General features: G+C 40.7%; 1 protein-coding gene across 1 annotated transcript in view; it reads left to right on the top strand.

The window, feature by feature from the left end:
- Positions 1-3,876: 3,876 nt before the first annotated feature.
- Positions 3,877-19,157, top strand: part of LOC308321830 (dixin-A-like) — a gene marked incomplete at its 5' end in the record, with an annotated part of 169,414 nt that continues 154,133 nt past the window's right edge. Inside the window, 8 exon segments of the mRNA XM_080772921.1 lie at positions 3,877-3,933; positions 4,390-4,454; positions 4,754-4,901; positions 5,371-5,451; positions 9,524-9,556; positions 10,662-10,749; positions 10,970-11,056; positions 15,817-15,831. Coding sequence (XP_080629047.1) covers positions 3,877-3,933; positions 4,390-4,454; positions 4,754-4,901; positions 5,371-5,451; positions 9,524-9,556; positions 10,662-10,749; positions 10,970-11,056; positions 15,817-15,831 — 574 coding nt within the window.

Here is a 19,157-nt window from a genome sequence, read left to right on the forward strand (position 1 = left end):
GTAGCCTACATGCACACATCCATTCCACATCCAACCCATGACGACAGCAGATACAGTAGCCTAACATGCACACATCCATTCCACATCCAGCTACAGCTATACTGAGCATCAAAGGAAATAAAACTGGGACAAGATGTAGTGGTTTAAAGTCTGTAAGCCCATAGCTCTTTGGCTGTAGCGGAATGAAGACGTATGATCTGTAGATTCAACCCCAGAGTGAACTGCTAGTACTCAGCAAGTGCCATCGACAATTTGATGACACAGGCAGACATATTTCTTCCAGCCGAGGCCAACATTTTATTTACACAAGCTATAGCGGGTTCAAGTGGCACACAGCCCCTATTGCTTAATTTATACTCTGTCGTTCGATGATGATGCAGAAAATAGCTGCTCTGTACAGGCTGATGTGACACCATCATATGACAGTATAAATTAGGCTTAAGACATCCTTATCATCCATTCTCTCATTTGTTCATTCGAGGCCAGGTTTGACACCTTCAGCGGATTAATGTCTGCTGTGATAACTTCATTAGACCATCTCAAAGCCACCGCTCTGCTGAAATGTGACAGTCACATTCCTGCAATGTATTGGGGGGTGGGGTGAAAAACCTTGTCTAAAACCATTTCTACATTGGATCTGAAGCTATACTTTTGTGCAAATCTGTGACAAAGTATAAAATATGGCAATCTGACTCATTTGGGGGTGGGCATCTGTGCTGCGGTCCATGATTTTGAAACTACCATTGCTGCTCTGCCTTCATATCATCTGTGTTGCTGTCCATGGTTCTGAAACTGTCATTGCGGCTTTGCCTGTATATCTGTGTTGCTGTCCATGGTTTTGAAACTCCGTATCGGTTGCGTGTACAGTATGCTTGGAGAAAAGCACATTTGATCGGTTTTATTTTGACCTTATGCAAAATAACAAAACAAAAAACATTACTAAAAACACCATTTTTAGTTAGGAGCTAAATCTTCACTTTCACCCCTATGAATGGCTCCAGCTGAATTGATTAATTGACTATTGTAAATTATGTGCGAGTTGATTGAAGTAATTAGCCCAATTGAATGTAATTGTCGACACATTTCATTATCCTTGCATAGTCACCTTGATCTCAGGGTTTATGATTATGAAATAGAATTATGTACTAATTGTGAGTCACTTAAGTTTGTAATAAATTGATTGGCTTGTCAATCATAGCTATGGATGTTTCATACTACCGAATGTCAAGCTGAGTTCTTCTGCAACATCATTGATAGACACTATATTAGTCAGAAATTGAAACAGGAAGAGGTACAGTCAGACATTAAGGCTATAAAAGGATAACATAAAACAGTCCTGGGGGAATTGTTTCCATTGTGTGCGTGCATAATAGTTGTTATAGTTCACTAACACAACTGAAACACCTTTTGATATTGAAATAAAAATTGGTCTTGCAGGACAAACTTTACTGAAATAATCTTCAGAATAGGAAATGAAGAGCATAAATTATTAACTGCACCACAAATAAATGGATTGCTGCACATCGCTAAAATACACGACCCCATCAAACTGCTATATAGATCACATTTGGTTACCGATCAATTCCATTGTTAGGATGTGACACCTTCCTTTCCGGGAGATATTTAATCTTTAGTGCTTGATGGAGGTCTCCAAAACGGCCTCAGAATGACCCACACGTGCAGTTACACTGGGCAGCAAGGACCAAGATTGCTTTCATCCATTTCATCCTGTGGATACGTAGGTCTGGGGCAGTATTATCTTGGAAAAGACCATTGCCACCGAGTAGAAATCCTTCATCACAGGAGGAAGATGAACACTGAGAATAGTTTAATGCTCTACCTTGTCCTCTATTCACCCCACATCATTTAAATAGCACTTTGATTCCCTACTGCCATCCGTGACTTTGGTGACAAGATGCCTCTCTGTTCCATAACTAACCACACAAGAGAAAGCCAACAGATTGTCAGCACTGATTCCGGGTCATTTTCTTTTTTTCATTGCTAGGACCCACCAGTGCTTATGAAATATGCAAACACAACAATCAAAGCACAACTTTGAATTGTAAATGCCATCAGGAAATGTATTCATCAAATGATCAAACAGCTCTGTTTTTGGTTTTCTGATCCATCATGATTTTTGCTTTAATTCTTTTTTGTCATTCACCAGTGTGAATAATGTGAATATACAGTCAGCCAAGCATTTATGTTCTGTTTGCAAACAAAATTATTAGTGAGGGCTTAATATCAAAGTATATAATATATTTCTGATTCATACTGTAGCAGTCTGGTGGACCAAAAAAAGAATTATTCATTTTTTTGTTTGAATCAATAATTATATATATTTCTTTTTTGAAGCTGTACTAAATCAGGTGTGTATATGTTTGTGACTGAGTATTGGAAAAAGATCAGGATGAAATATTGGCTTTGCGGCAGTGGGCTGTGGGGATGCTTGTTTCAGCATGTTCTGCATGTCACCCGTTCCTTCCTACCAGAGCTCTAATCAATGCTGTCTTGACAAATCTCTCCTAGAGAGGGAATCATATATTAAAGTAGGTAAAGGGTGTTGGTTTACTCTACGCTTGACCCAGCTTCTGTAATTCAACACGTGTATACTCTTAAACTGGACATTAAACTGGATACATTGATTATGGTGTTCAAGTGCTCATCAACTATGACTTCATTCACGTCCATTCTCTGCTCCGTCTCTCATGTAGCCTTTATTTCGTTAATCCATCGTAATAACATATAATATATAAATAATATAAAACTGAGATTAAGGGGAAAATTTCTAGTCTCAAGCCAGACTACTATTTCACAATCTTCGAATGCTATAGGAATCTGTAACACGCCTCCTGAAAGAACGGAAGCTGTCATCTGTTCATTATTCTCACTCGCAAAAACCTTTTTTCAAGTTCTATTATTGCTAAGCCGCAAGTTATATGCACGTAGTAGACTCATTTGATTTACAGTAAGTTCCAGTTGACATCGCATTGTTTTTGTTCACCGCATAGCAAATTCGTTTACATATACAGTAGTCTTGCTAGTCGCACCACAAGTTAGAATAAAAGATGGACATGCCAAACTACCAAGGCCAACAATTATTATACCAAAATGAACAGTCGTTGGTTTCGGCCGTCTGGTGATGAAACATTATTTCCACTCTCAAACCCGGACATGGTTTTGATCCCAGGCTATAAGATCCAAAAACCGAACCAAAAAAGCACATGAAGTGAGGAGATACATATACGGTCTATGGTCACGTCAATGCTATACTAATCTGCTGACACACGATAACCAGACAGCATTGCGAACCACCTATGAATATCTTCTGTGGGCAACACTGAGGTCACCACCCATAATGTTTGATGCATGGAAACCTTTCGCATGTAAATTATTCTGACAACTGCAGAACATATCCGACCTGTGAAGGCACCTTTTTATCACATTGTACTGCATGGTTTCTTCCTCATTATAGACATTCATCCACCTATTGAGTTGTGGGCCATGTTGCGCACAGGGCCGATGGCCAATGGATGCATATTGCGGCTGTCCACAATAGCTTTTTAGACATTGTTGGGAACCAACCGGTGGAAAAGGGTTCTGTCTGTTTTCTGAGACCATGTTGTAAATAAACATTAAGCAAAAAGTCATGGTTAAACTATGGTACGAGTCCTGACAACTGAACCACAGTTTTCTTTAACAAATGACAGTGTAGTTGCAGACACATGAGCAAAAAAGTACTGCCGAAGCAAACAACCCGCAGCACTCCAGGTTAGAACAAAATCCTTACGGTGCAAGGCTCAAATATACAGGATGAAATCAAGAAAATGTCCTTTTCACATGAATTTATTTACCTCTGACGAGAGTTGATAACGAATGCGTTTCGGCCTGCTTGGCCTTCGTCAGCATTATGACAAGACAACAGGAAGTGTGGTATTTATATATGAGATACAATCATCTTACACAGTATCAAAAAGACTATTTATGGTACCAGTTCAAGACAGGATAAAAATCATGTGAGCATAAATATGTACATAGTAAAATATGAATACATCACAATGGTAAACTCACACCTTGAGTCTATGCTTTTTAAACTCATTAGAAATGTATAAAGACAATAGATATAAAACATTAAATATAAATAAAGAAGGGAGACCTTTGGAATCCAGATCACTCGTATCTGTTCTCATTCTAGAACTTCTAAACCATGCAATAATATAATTTGGAATACCCAATTGTATGTGGCTGACTAATTAAGGCTAAACTCTAAAGGAAGCAGCCCAATATCAGCTCCTCATTGAGACCTTTGGGATGCTCTGTCTGGAGTGTATGAATCCAATAGGCCTCCCTTTGGAGTAACGCTCTGTCCCTATCACCCCCTCTTTTTAGGGGGTTCACAACTTCAATTCCCTGGAACCTCAAAGGGCTGACTGCATGACCCACAGCATTAAAATGTCTTGCAACAAGATTTCTCATCATGGAACTTTTATTAACCTCGTTTTGATTTCCCTGATAGTTTTCCCCACATAACATAGGCCACAAGGGAATTACAAAAGCTATACCACATATTTTGTTTTGCATGAAATCCTGCCTTTAACTGCATATTTTTTCCCCCGAATGCGGGTGTAAAAAAGACTCACTCTTGATCATTGCATTACAGTGTATACAGTTGCAGACACATGAAAGCAGCCAGGGTGTCTGTCATCCACTTACAAGATGTTCAAGGTTGAGACCTAATTCTTTGTATCAGCAGGAAACCGAAACCGTTGCCAAGGGAACGGAAATACGTGACTGTTGATAAAGAATGTCAGGCAATCAAGAGTGAGCTGGATGCATTGAAGCACAACTGTGCCATATCACACTGTAGCAGCACCTCCACTACTTCTCTCGACAAGGATTTGGTAATCCTGACAGTCCATCTGACATACAGAATGAATGATGCCTGTCGGATTCACTCTTTCGTGATCTTGCGGCTGGTGTAAAATGAGGCATTTTTTTTGTTCTTTGTTCTTTGTTTGACAACTGCACTTCAATGATTACCTATAGTGTTACCTTGTAGAAGGGGTTCACAGAGAGACCCGTTTTGTGTGTGAGTGTGTGCTCTGCCTCTCTTATGGCACAAGGTAAAATACACAATAGACTTAAAAAAAAAGAGATCAGAGCACTAAAAAATGATGATAAATGATAAAAGCTTTAATGGAATAAACGTTGTTTTAAATCTCTTTTTCTTTTTTTAAGTCTATATTGTCCTGTTACTCTTAGAAGCACCTTACACATTCAAGATGTTTTTAATCTCCAGTGAGAACCCGGTTGGCCTCTGTGTTTTTCTAAGATGTATACACAACATGTCCTGCATGATTCTTCCTTTAGATTCTTCCATTTCAGCACAGGAGCTCTCAGTTCCTTGAAGTAAACACCTTTTGTGCCTTGGGCTCATTTTATCTGCCCTTGGTGAGACTTCATAAAGAATCCTTTAGTTCTTCTAGATAAGATGAGCAAGACATGATCCCACGCCACAGCATGCGTGCCATCTGCCTTGACTCTCTTACATAATATGAAGCGGTTCTCTCTAGCAGATTTGTGGACAGAGGGAGGAACAACAATTGAGACACCATTTAGACTGGCTGTGTGGAGTGCCACTTCAACAATGCAGGGAGGACCCTGAAGATCCTAGCTTGTCTGTCCGAAACGGTCTTATCTCTGTGTCCACAATAACATATTTGGCATTGGCAGCTACGAGTATGCGGGTATATAATATTCTCTGCTGGTTGTGTTAGTAGTTGGATCTGATGCGTGTGTGTGTGTGTGTGTGTGTGTGTGTGTGTGTGTCACACAGGGACATCAACTGAGCAATAGAGCAATAGACTATTATATGGTGTCAGTGGTTTTTGGGGGGCACCCAGGTGACAGTGAAGTGACAAAAGAGACATGGGAATGGACAGGGCTATGAAATGACATATTTATTCACCGTACATTTCTGTGCATACGACCTCAACTGCTACGCTATCTTGGGGCCTAGGCAAGGATGCCACACTCTTCCTAGAAACTCTAAAAACATGCTGCAAAAAGAAGCCTATACAGACTACACTGCCTTAAACCACAGGGGCTTATTGACACATTTCAACTGGAAGCTTTCATTTAAATGTAGGCTATAGATCTATAAATCTAAATTCTTGTCTTTCAGTTTCATTTATTTGTCTTATTTCTTCCTGTTACCAACATTAATTGCTATGAGACCAAGTACTATATATCTACAAACCTAGAAGATTTGTTGTTACCAACAACCCACTGATCAGCATTTTGTCAGCTGCTTATGTACAGTATATCAAAATGGTACAGGTGTAAAACGTGTACACATTGCTATCTCCCCAGGCATGGGGAACGCAAAGAACATGCATTCCCTTACGCTAGCGGTTCTCAAACTTTTTGGCCTGTGCATCCCCTGTAACCTCCCGACCTAGCTGACACACCCCCCCTAGATGGAAAGTTAAATACGTATATGAACATATTTTAATTTGATGTAACATATGTGTTTATCATGTGACATATTATCAAAATTGGCTGTCTGCATATATGTCTAAATATATCCATATAAGTATACTGTATGTTGACATAAATAGGCATACTCTATGAGACATATATTATATTTCATATCCACATATGTGGCATATAAGTGCATATATTCTGCATATACTTGCCATGTATTGGCATATATGTTCATATATTTAAAATAACACCATAGCACCACCATTAGCCTTTTCATGTTGCGCACCCCCTAGAGGGCGCTCGCCCACCACAGGTGGTGCACACACCACAGCTTGGGAAGCTAACTAAAGGATATCCCTAGACTAGAGAAAACCTATTCACTTAAATATTTATTATACTGCATCAATGTTTTACTAGTTCAAACAAGGTGAAATTTTAGCAAAATACTCTGCACTCCCAAAATAAACTGCTCATGTTACAGAGATACTGAGTAGAATTTATACTCTAGCCAGTTTGCCACAGAAAAGAAGAAAATTGATTTCAGATTTGGTTCCAGAGTGGATCCCTGACTTATCCAGCCTGTGACATCAGTCATTGTGACTGTAGGTCACATTTACTATGAAATCGTGCATTTCCAGTCAGTCAGTCAGTTGTTTGGTTGGTTGGTCTCGTGACATGTGAAATCATCAGGGATGGAGATCCCTGATGTCATCAATATTAAGCCCATATATGGGAATGCCCATATATGGATATCCCTGATGTCATCAATATTGACCAGCAACTCTATACCTCTGACCTTAAACCCGTAGATCTCCATACATGGAGCTGACCGGTTCGGACATTCCATATGTTGATTCTTCCCCATCCATCCTTCCTCTTCGATGTCTCCCTTTTGACTGATACCTGTCCTTTAGTAAAGCCACGCCAGGCAGGTGGGGAAAACGTTCTCAACAGGCCTGAAAATGAAGGCCCGGCCCTACCTGGGCCCTCATCAAGCCCTGTACGCCCTGGACACTGCCCCCACTGCCACACTAGAGTTCTCATCAGGCCCGGAAAATAACCCTGTACACTGTGCCCCCGCTGCCACCCTTAGATCTTCATAATCGTTGCTGTCGGGAGGAAACCTCATAACTCAATTTTTGAGGTTTTTTCAGTGCTGTTGAACACCCTTTGCGTCTGTGTGTTGTTTCGAAAATATTGAACCAATGGAAAGTAGTAACAAACGCTTTGGACAAAACCTTAACTCCATTGGACCCTCAAACTGTCTAACTGACTAAAGCAGCTAACTCCACCTCTCATACAAGTCATTGACAATATATAAAGACACAGCACCAACATTGATGGCACAGTATTGCGTTGTTTTCAAAATATAAGGTTTTCTTAATTTCCTGAAAAAAATATATTTTTAATTTCCTGAAAAATGAACATTTTGGAGGTGGTTTCCTCCCGACAGCAGAGATATAATATAATGGAGAGTGTATCCTAGTGACCCTTTGTAGGATTTGTTTTCAGCCGGATGATACTGGTCAGAGGAGGCAATCTCAATCGCTTGATCCACAGTTGGTGCAGCAGAACAGTGGCTATTGAATATTGAATGATGGTCGCCTGGGGAAATTAATGTTGTTGTTTTTTTTGCTTTCGTTTTTTTTTTTTGCTGTGGAGGAGTTCTATCACAACTGTGGTCGAAATGACAACTGAAAATAGAACGGCCTATAGGCCAAAACGTGGATTGAGCGCACGTACAATATTGTAGAGTTATCTATAAAGCTGCAGGCCCTAGGGATGACTCCGCCTCTAAGCCTTTCAATGTGCTCCCTCTTCCGGTGAACACACTTGACGACGTCCCCATTGGAAAGTAACAACAGCTGTTTGACCTAAAGCGCCACTGTCCAGGTGATGTATAGATAAAGAGCTGTCAACGTATCACAGAGGGAGACGTCCTGCTTTGCAAGTGTGAATGCTTTGAAGTGAACATGCTGTCACACTGGAGGAAGTATAGAACCTGAACAGCTGTTCAAACCTGCTTACCTTGTAAGATTGGTGACATCAGGGGTGTTTTCCCTGAAGAAAGTTGACATTATGAAGCCAATGACTGCACAGTGCGTGCTGAATTAGACAGAAGTTGTTAGAGAATAAAGTAACAAAAGTAATGTGGCAGATTTATATTTTCATGGCAGCAAACGAAGCGGGCAGAGACGTTTTCTTGTTTTACTACAACAAAACAATGAAGTGAAATGGAAATAGGCCTGTCTGCCTCAGTGCTTTCCTGTTGGACCATGGTACAAATAGAATCCTGCAAAGCTTCAATTACTGCTTGTCCCATTACTGCTTGTCCCATATTATCTATACTGTGTGCCAGCTGGAGAAAAATCCACAAATGTCTAACTCACCATTTTATGTCTCAACTGAGGGTAAACGAGTGGAAAAGGCCATAAAACTATAGAGCCTGAAGGCAAAATACTGAGACTACAACAATCAAAGCAATATCAAAAACTTTTCAGTATATGCTTTTTAGGTAACTGTTAGGAAATAACTGCTGTACAAAAAATCCAAATCATACTGCTCGGAAAAAACAGGAAAGGCTACGTTTACCTGTATGCTCAGGAAACCAGAAAGGTTGGGTAAACGGCACAACACCCAGTCAGTGACTCCAGAGTTAACTAAGCTAAACATCAAAGTGGAAATGCTTTTCTTGTTAAAACACTTCTGCATTTCTTCACGCTATTTAAGATATAAAGTCATAGTTGGTGATGCTTGCAGATTACACGTTCCTCGTCAGGGACTTGCTCAATTTGATTTTCCATTGCACCATTGAGCATCAGTAATGTTTCAATCACACTACTTGCCCCACGGGAAAGAGTCCAGCTCCACCCCAGAGTGGTTCCCTGTGATTCAAGCTGCTTCAACCAGTGGCTATAACCTTTACTCTATAAGTGAATTGGCCTGCCTGCCTCCACTGATAACACACTCCATCAGAGAGTGAGGCTGAGAGGAGATGATCAGGCCTGCTCTCTCTATGTCCCTGTGTTGTGCTCAGGTTGTGGGACCTTCAGTCATTACCACCAATCTTGTACGTTGGCCAGCATTCACCTTTTACCATAACCTTGGTAGCCTCTATTCCATACAACCAGTGAACCCTAACAGCTAACACTCATCTACCACATACTCATAACACTACAGTGTGGATCCTACTGTACATCAAAGGCAACCTCTACATTCATCTACACATATTTGTACAGTATGTCCTTTCCCTTGACTCTTGTCAAGGGTACGTGCTACCTGCAGACCTGTACATTTTTAGAGTGAGTCAGGTCACGTGTAGGCTATGTACTGTATATAGAATCTATGACAATTTTTACGAGGTTACCTTATCAGAAGAGATTTTTTACATTTCTGGTCAAATCACTTGACTTTCAAGCCACAAGAACAAGACTTTGGAATACCGTATGGTCAGTTGTTTAACTAAACATAATAACTTTGACAACAGCAGGACATTGACAAGTTGAATATGTTCTTCTCATAAATATTTTGTACAGTATTAATTGATGCAGTAATGGAAGTGGGAATGAGTAGCAAGGGCCTGTTGTACTGCTTGAGATAAAAAGCATTATACAGAAATGCATGTATGCATTAGCAATAAAAGGGTCATACAGGTTAGATTGACAAAACATTTGTAAATTAACATAACTGCAAGTTTCATTGTAAGTGCAATATCCTGTTCATACTGTTCAATAAGTTAAATTCTGAAAGACACCACATTTGATCGCCAGCAGGGCATATTGACATACCAATACCATGTCTACATACTGTAACTCACTGTCTCAGATGATTCATCAATAGTGTTTATACATCCCAGGAAACGCACAACATGATTTAACAGTCTGCATTTATGTGGCATACATTTTCCACCCCCATGAAACATCAGACATTAATATTCATACATGTATTCTATATGTGATCACTGTTATGTAATAGACGTTGCACAATTACTCACACATGGAACAAAATGCTAATATTGTATGCCAAAATGTTTGATGTGTGACTTACAAAACAGAATAATCATCAGGTAATGTTCAGTTGGCTACTGACTTGTGTAAAAAGGCGTTTGATCAGTCTGCACCTCTCTGCTGACAGACTCTCTCCATCTTAGTGTTGTGACTGATTATGTTTGTCAGGACATTGGTCTGTTTGCTGAGCACTGGCGAGTGAGAATAACTGCCCAAGATAGACAGTCGGAGTGCTATGCTGAATGCCACTTCTTCTGTGTGATTTTAAATTGAGTTTCTTAATAAAAAGAAATGCCTTCACCCATTTCTTTCTGTTTTAACCACTCAAATCTATAGACCAATTATTTGTTTACAAACATTGGGACTGGGCGCACGGGTGACTGTTTCATGTAATCAATTCCCAACATATCTCCAAACCTGTTGTTTTGGGGAGCGCTGGTTTCAGTCCATTCAACCTCCTCTTGTGTGTTGGCTAGTGAGGTGCACCCTAGGACAATATGGACAAATAGGCTCTGCTGCCGTGATCATGAGCGCACCTCCCGTACTTATGACAGCGAATGGAGGTGTGGTTTTGAGGACAACTGATTTAAATTGTTCGAACACAACAAAAACCAAGGATTATATATTTCAAGGGCGAGAGATCACAATAATTCTTCCTCCACACTGGGAGAAAAACAGCATCTGAAAGTTTGATGGGGCATTTTTTTTACACGCGAGTGCATTTACAACTTTTCTATTGCATCTTATGAGAGGAAGGGTTCTTGTGCTGCCGGTATGCACGCACATGCTGTTGCTTATCAGTGTGACGTCGTCTGTTAAGGCGTCTATAGCGTCTCTATTCTGGGGGAACACATTCTTTAAAAATACAAGATATAAGCTAACTCAACACATTACATTGAGGTGCGTTGTAAGCTTGGGGAGGGAAAGGAACAGTACTGCCACGGTGCCACCCCCCCCCCCCCCCCCCCCCCCCCCCCGCAACGAAGCATACTAGGGCCTTTACTGTTCGCAATATATGTAAACGACGAAATGACATCAGCTTGTGACTGCAACTTCTTCCTGTTCGCGGATGACTCTGGTTTCGGACAGGAACAAACTGCAGGTTGAACATAAACATAAAATCGAACGACAAGCTTGACGTAGCCAACTACTTAAACATCTTTTCAATCATTGCAACAACGCTGGTTAACAAACTGCCCTCCCACTCCGGGCGTTTTGGTGTAGAGCACATCAAAGCCTTCTACAGAAACGTAGGTGTTTGTAAAAGACTAGCAATGGTAACAACGGAGGAGGTACTTAAGAAACTGAGTGCCCTTCAACCCCACAAGGCCACTGGCCATGACAATATTCCCTCCAAATGTCTCAGAGACTCTGCCATCTCTATAGCTCCAATCATCACCCACATAATAAACCTCTCCATCAAACAGGGACAGGTCCCCCAAGATTTCAAACTGGCCAAAGTAAACAAAGGTTGAAAAGGCCCTCGGCTCCGAACTCTGTAGAACAGCACCTGGCTCGCTGATAACAAACTACAGTATCTTTACACCTGGGAAAAACTGAATCCATTCTCTTTGGATCAAATAGTAATCTCCGCAAGGCAGATGGCTTCTTGGCTTAGGGTTGACGACAGAGTACAGCAACTTCCAATGGGCGCTGTTCTACAATATTTGCTACACCACTAAGATACCCATGTACTCACGGCACTTCCTTAAAGATGAAGTGCTGTGAGTTTTGTATTTTTTCCAGTTTTTCATGTGTTTATGAGGTGACAATACTTCATTAGACCCCTTGGTGTGATTATGTGCAATGGTGTCTTCCCTTTGTATTTAGGGTTTCTTCCTGGAGGCTGAGACTTAAACCTTGACAGTCAAACGTGCCAATGATCACAATATCATCCCCTCCCCTAACCCCTCCCCCTTTATCATACAAAAGCTAACAACAGCTAATGAAGCTAAGCTTAATGAACTCGTGGGCGTGTCCATGAAAACATTTTAACAAATACTGTACGCATTTAAAAAAAACATATTCCTCCTTATATAATAATACTGTATTGTGCCGAATATACGACGAGACTGATTATAAGACGACCCCCATTTTTCAATACTCATTTGTGGAAAAAGGACATTGAATGTCAAATAGTCTAGTCCCAATTAAAATACGACCCCTCTTATATTCATCATGTCACAATTCACCTGATGATCATGTTTGAGGGTGGAAAACAATCATGGCACTCCCATCTTTAATGTCAACGAAGTCCACAATCACAACACCAGAGGGAGTTCAACAAACCACGTGCAACCCAGATTCGGATCGTATTTGTCGGATATTTGAACGTCTTTCAATGTTCTGGTGAATTGAAAATGGTGGACCCTGATGTAAACAAGTTATATCCTCAGTAGCTATTTCTGTATTGACCTGTATTTTCTTTTGAACTGTACCCATTCTACACACTGTAAATAACATTTTCAATCAATCAATCATAATTGTCGGCGAATACAGTTGGTCTTGAGGGAACAAATCAGCTGACCTAGTATAGGGGGACCCCGGTCAATTAAAGTGGTTACGCTTTGAGGCATTTTCCATTCACAGACATGTCGGCTGGTGACTTGCTGTACGCGCCCTAACCACTTGGCATTCGGGTTGCCCCAAGTCTGTCATGTGATGGCCTCATCTTGCTGTAATATTAATTAAAGCTTTGCACCTTCCATCAATTTGCCAACACTTTGTGGCCTCACTTAGCTAGCTCTAAAATAGAGCTGGTCTCTGTCGCCCATCTCCATGAAAATCTTAATGTTGTGGTCCATCTCAGTTGTCTTCTGACAAGGGGACTACTAAAATCCTCATTTGGTGTAAATATAGACCACTGTCTGTTAAATTAACACTTGGGATTTTACAGTGTATGAGAGGCCTGCAAACGTTGTCCAGATAAGCACTAAGAACCATGACATGATACTTGTGTGCAATCAAGCTCTGTTACTCTTGCACTTGGACTAACACATTCTCTCTCTCTCTCTCTCTCTCTCTCTCTCTCTCTCTCTCTCTCTCTCTCTCTCTCTCTCTCTCTCTCTCTCTCTCTCTCTCTCTCTCTCTCTCTCTCTCTCTCTCTCTCGCTCCGCTGTTCTCATCAAAATTATTCTTTTGAATGTTCTGTTGCCATGGTACCTCGAGATCTTTTATTCCTGGGATAAGGATTCTGATTTATCAGGTCCTGCTTACCACAGAAGTGACACTTGGGTTCAATTTAGGAGGAAAAATTAGAACAAGAAAAGAACATCCTCATTAATTACCATACTGTAAACATTTTACTGTGAACATATAATAATTATAATAAGGGGACGGGGTTCATAATTGTATACATATTTTTATACTATATATTTTTGCCATGTTGGACTGAGACTACAATGACAATGGCTCAAAGTAAAAACGAAAAAGGGGGGCATCACAGGAGCAACTCTTTAAAATTAAAACCGGGCTTGTCGGTGTATCATAATATTGTAGATTGTAAATAGAATTGCTCAAGTTTCTTTATAGTCTCTCAACACAGATTTCCCAAGAATATACTGTACATATATATATTTTAACCAAATGGGTTCCTAGTTTCCCAACTGAATATTTTTTTCTTCTTTTTTGAGGGGCGCTAGCCCCTCCAGCTATGTCCAGCTTTGAGGGTTTGTGTAAACACAAACATTGTCTTAACAGAAACATTGCATGTCATTGACAATGAATGGCCAGTTTTGAGTGTTTGTACCTAACATAAACATGCCAACTATAATGGGTAGCAGCAGCTCAGGAGGTCCAGACTGCTCCCTGGGTGCTGTTCAGTAGTTGCCCTCTGCTCCTAATAGTAAGGATGCGAAAATGCAGAGGACAAATTCCAAAATGGAAAAGAGGACACAAATGTTTTATTTTTATGCAATTACCGTAGTAGGAAAATCTACGCAATTGTGTTCACATGCATGTGTTCAGACAGTGCTCACTCATATATGAAAATAGGACAGCTGGGCTCTCTGTAGGACCCATGATCCACTAATAATGCTTTGTTCTTGCAGACAGTGCTTCATTGTCACAAGACTATTCCTAATCCCAGCTCAGCACGCACACACACACATGCACACGATTTTTGGTCCTCCGGGCTCTGCCATGGAGGAAGAAACTGGGGATTTCTGTGTCCTCAATGGAAATTGATCTGAGCAATTTGTTAAAATAGTGCAACAATTGTGTGTCAAAATAGTATTTTGGAACCTCTAACCACGTGCACCTGGAGTGGGCAACATCTACTTGTAATAGGCCTATGTTGAGCATATTAGTGCCCGGCCGTATGCTGGTTCTGAGTGCAATGCTCCCTCCTTTGCCCTGCACTTTAGGAGATGGCGAGTTTCCTTGTTAAATTGGATGCACTGACCTAATCCGCTATTATGCTTTCAAAGACCAGTGTGCAGTAATTTCATCACTTTGGTGAGTGAAGACATTTAAGATAGCCAATTTCTCAATATCATATCAATCAATCACTTTACAGTGCATTACTCTGAGAGGGATCTTTAGCCCATGGAGTGTAGTCTGACATAAATAGAAGAATGGCCTCGCCTGTAGCTCTTTTTCAGTTTCTATCAGTATTCTGCACATGAGCTCTACTCTATGTGTTCACCCACCTCATGAACATGCTCATTCTTAAAGGGCTCATATAATTCATACTGTGAAACTCAAAATCTATAGCGGGCTCTGTGACACAGTGTATTTATGTAGGGCCACCTAAAACCAATAGATTTTACAAAGATTACCACAGGCTGACAAATACAAAACTAAACCGGTTAGAGATGATATAGACAGCTATTCAAACAAGAAGGTTTGTCATACGTAAAGAATGTTTCATTGTCACAACTTGGGGGCCATGTTAAAACCCATTTTGGGGCGGGAACCCCTTTTGGTGTTAGCATTATGTTATGCTTTAGCTATTGAAAAATAGCAGATCTACAAGCTCATAGCGCGCCACTCTACGAGCTTGTAGGTCTGCTATTTTTGAAAAACAAATGACTACTAAACATAGCTTTTTCAGAAACCTGTCAGGATGTAGAAGACATTTTTAGAATCTGATCTCAGGTCATCCTGTTATTCTGACCCGGTGCCCGTGCAGACCGCTGTGCTTGTGCAGACCACTAGATACCGGTTACATTAATTATTGGTAATATGAGAACAGATCCTGTATGTACATCTTTGGTTGTGATATTTCTCTTGTTCTGTGCTCCTCCCTGGCCCTCATGTCTATTGGAAGACAATATTGTCCATATACTGTACAGAACTGTCTTTATTTATAACATTCTTACAGCCAAACAAAATCAATGTTAGGTCACAGACACTGGAAAATGTGTTTGTTCAGCTGATCTCCTATATGGTCCTAATGGATATGGATTCTGGAAATAACAGGTACATGTTCAAATGTGCTACCCAAGCACGAGCGGTCAAATGGGAGCTGGACTTCTAGCGTAACTGGACCATGTACCTCACATTGACTTCATATTGAATCATGTCACTCAGAACATGTGTGTCGCACCCAATATAAACACACCAACTAGGAAATGGGAAAATAGACAAGAGAATGTGAAGCTTCTTCATAATCCATGTAATTGATACATGTAAAAATATATTTTGCATCAGTATTGTTAAGCATTTTTTTCGGTGATCAAAAATATCACTATTTTCCTTTAAGGAGAGTTGAGACAGGCAGATAGGAATACCGATCAAAGATCCCTGCATATACTATACATCTAAATTTCACAAATACGCTAAAACTAGGTTTTGAAAAAAAAAGGATTTGACAGAACCAACGAAGACTTTCGGGCGTTCCTTGTGAGAAGGTATCATTGGGATTGGTTTTCAAAGCAGTGGACGTAGGTTTGTTACTGCTGGTTTTCTCTGGTGTCCAAGCCCATTGATTGGGTGTAGATTTCCCCAGGCGTATCAACAGTAGGCAGAGATCCTAGGGAGGGAAGCTCTTTTCTGTGACTATCGGAGGGAGGGGGCGTGGGTAAGATGCAAATGGGAGGTGACAAAGTCAAAGCCAGTATTTTTTAATGAGCTGTTGGATGTCACCACAGTAGGCTACAGTGTTTGGAAGAAAAGAACATCGGCAACTGTATCAACCATGGATCATTATCAAAGAGGAAATACTTTTGCACACAGGCTTTAGATTGAGTCATATTTAAATGGATTTTTTACAATGTTAATAGGTGCCATGGTGTCAGTTAATTTTTTAGTGAGTCAAGAGTTCTTTGTCTTTTCAGTTCAGTTTGTATTTGTTTAAAGACCACCTCTCCTGAGATGGCCTCCTGGTGAATTACCATGGCACACCTGGTTTTCCACAATTTGTTCACAACTGTGCAAATAACGGTCCAGTAAAACTCTCGTTCTACGGCAGACATTTTTTCCTCGAACACCCCATACATGGCAGCATTGTAATTTATCTTAATTTTAAAACCAATTTTTGGCATTTTCTCCCACACAAAGCTAGACCTCTGACAATCTACTAGCAGGTGCTCAATTGTCTCATCTTCACCTCAATTTATAATTGGGCATTTAACAGTTTTAACGAAGCAGCTCCATTTTACTACTGCTCTTACTGCTAGTCTCCTCACAGAGACCAGCCACATGACATCTCTCTTTCTTTCAGAGATATTTTTACTATTAATATTTTTTATACAAACCCACTTTTGATTTTCATCAAGATATTTGTAGGGAAAAATGCCACCATATAAATCTTACCATAAATACATTTACTTGACATTTCAGTCCAGTCAATATTTAAATGTGCAGAGTTTGACAACAAATCACCGTACATGACTCTAAAATAAGGCACTCCCCTATCCATATAGCCCTTCGTTTAAAACTAGATGTGTTTACAAAATGAAAATTTTAGTTTAAGTCCCAAATCCACAGCCCCAAAGCCTCCATATTTTTGGGTTTTAATTAAACCTACAAGACGTGTGATTTCTACTGTAATGACACAATGTGTGGTCAATTTGCAACACTGCTGCTGGAGTTGTACCAATTGTTATACTTCGGGATAGGCCAGTATGGACCAGCACAAATGGTGCTGTATGCACTGAGGGGTTTCTTTGCTGCTCTAAAAAAAAAAGAAAAAAAAATCATAGCCTAAAAAAATACCTGCCATGTCATCAGCATTATTAACAGGAACATAATATAACATAATTTCCCCTATAATCTGAAACAATCCTTGTATTACAATTGGCTACAGCAGCAGTGTGAATAATTTGACCACAAACAGGATTCTGTCCCAAAAACAATAGATGGTTTGTGAGTGTGACAGTCATGGCTTAGACTCAGAGGGAAAGATTAGTTTGCCAGTTGCCACTTCTACAAAAATTTAAGTTACTGTCGCGTGTCATTCTCTTGTATTATTTCCCTTGCATCTCCGAGGACAGGCAAGACGGACAGTGTTGATAGGCCAATCAGAGGCAAGTGGGGCGTTACCATGTCTATGCTCGGACGTAGAATAGATATACGCATTGTACGGTAACTTCTAGGCTGACAGGAAATGGGGAGAGAGATGGAGGGGTGACATGCAGTAAAGGCCGTCGGGATCGGGAGTCAAACCCGCGGCACACTGCCAGACTGGATTGCCAGCCAAGGTGCCTGGACCGCTGAGACACGGCCCAGGCCCATCAACTATGACAGTGACACAGACGCAGAGAATGCTCCCTTGACTCAAAGGGAGGCAGGAGAGAGGGTGTGGCCTTCTCTCCCGGTGCTGGTTGCCCCTCTGTGGTGGCTGCACCCGGGGTGCCCCTCTGTGGTGGCTGCACCCGGGGTGCCCCTCTGTGGTGGCTGCACCCGGGAGACCACCTGATGACCTCTCTTCCAGGCCAAGGCATCCATTAGAAATGGATTTATTTATTATGATGTATGATGATAAGAGCGCCCCTCACTTCACACGGGTGTGATTCTTTTAATGAAAAGAATAAATGTACATAAAAATCCAGTACATAACCAGTCACCAGAAACAAGGACGGGTGTTTTTGATGAATCTATCATGGTTAAAATGAAGATGCAAGTTACAATGGGTTGGTACTTTGTATATAGGAAGGGGCGAGGCAGCTAAAATGAATATCAAATATCTACTGAATCAAGTAACTTAAAAACTGTCCGGGGTGTTGGTGTTCACATAAGCCTGAGTAGATGATGAAATAACACAACAATGTTTGAAAGTGAAATATCCCTTTAATACTGTGCAAGTTGCAGTGTCTTTTAGTTTTTGCATATATTAGGCCTATAGTTTGCTCATGACACCGTCCATAAGACATTTTTCAGCCTCAGGTTCTGTGGAGTGAAAATGCACTGCAAGAGTGAAGGGGACCCAAAAGCAAACCTTGCTTATAGGGACGGGTGGCCCTCTTTCCCTCTGAGTCTAAGCCATGACTGTCACACTCACAAACCATCTATTGTTTTGGGGACAGAATCCTGTTGGTGGTCAAATTATTCACACTGCTGCTGTAGCCAATTGTAATACAAGGATTGTTTCAGATTATAGGGGAAATAATGTTATGTTATGTTCCTGTGAATAATGCTGATGACATGGCAGGATTTTTTTTTTTTTGCTATTTTTCTTCATTTTCTTTTAGAGCAGCAAAGAAATCCCTCAGTGCATGCAGC

Source organism: Protomyctophum bolini, assembly GCF_963924005.1.
Source record: "Protomyctophum bolini genome assembly, chromosome: 9".
In the NCBI taxonomy this organism is placed as follows: Eukaryota; Metazoa; Chordata; class Actinopteri; order Myctophiformes; family Myctophidae; genus Protomyctophum; species Protomyctophum bolini.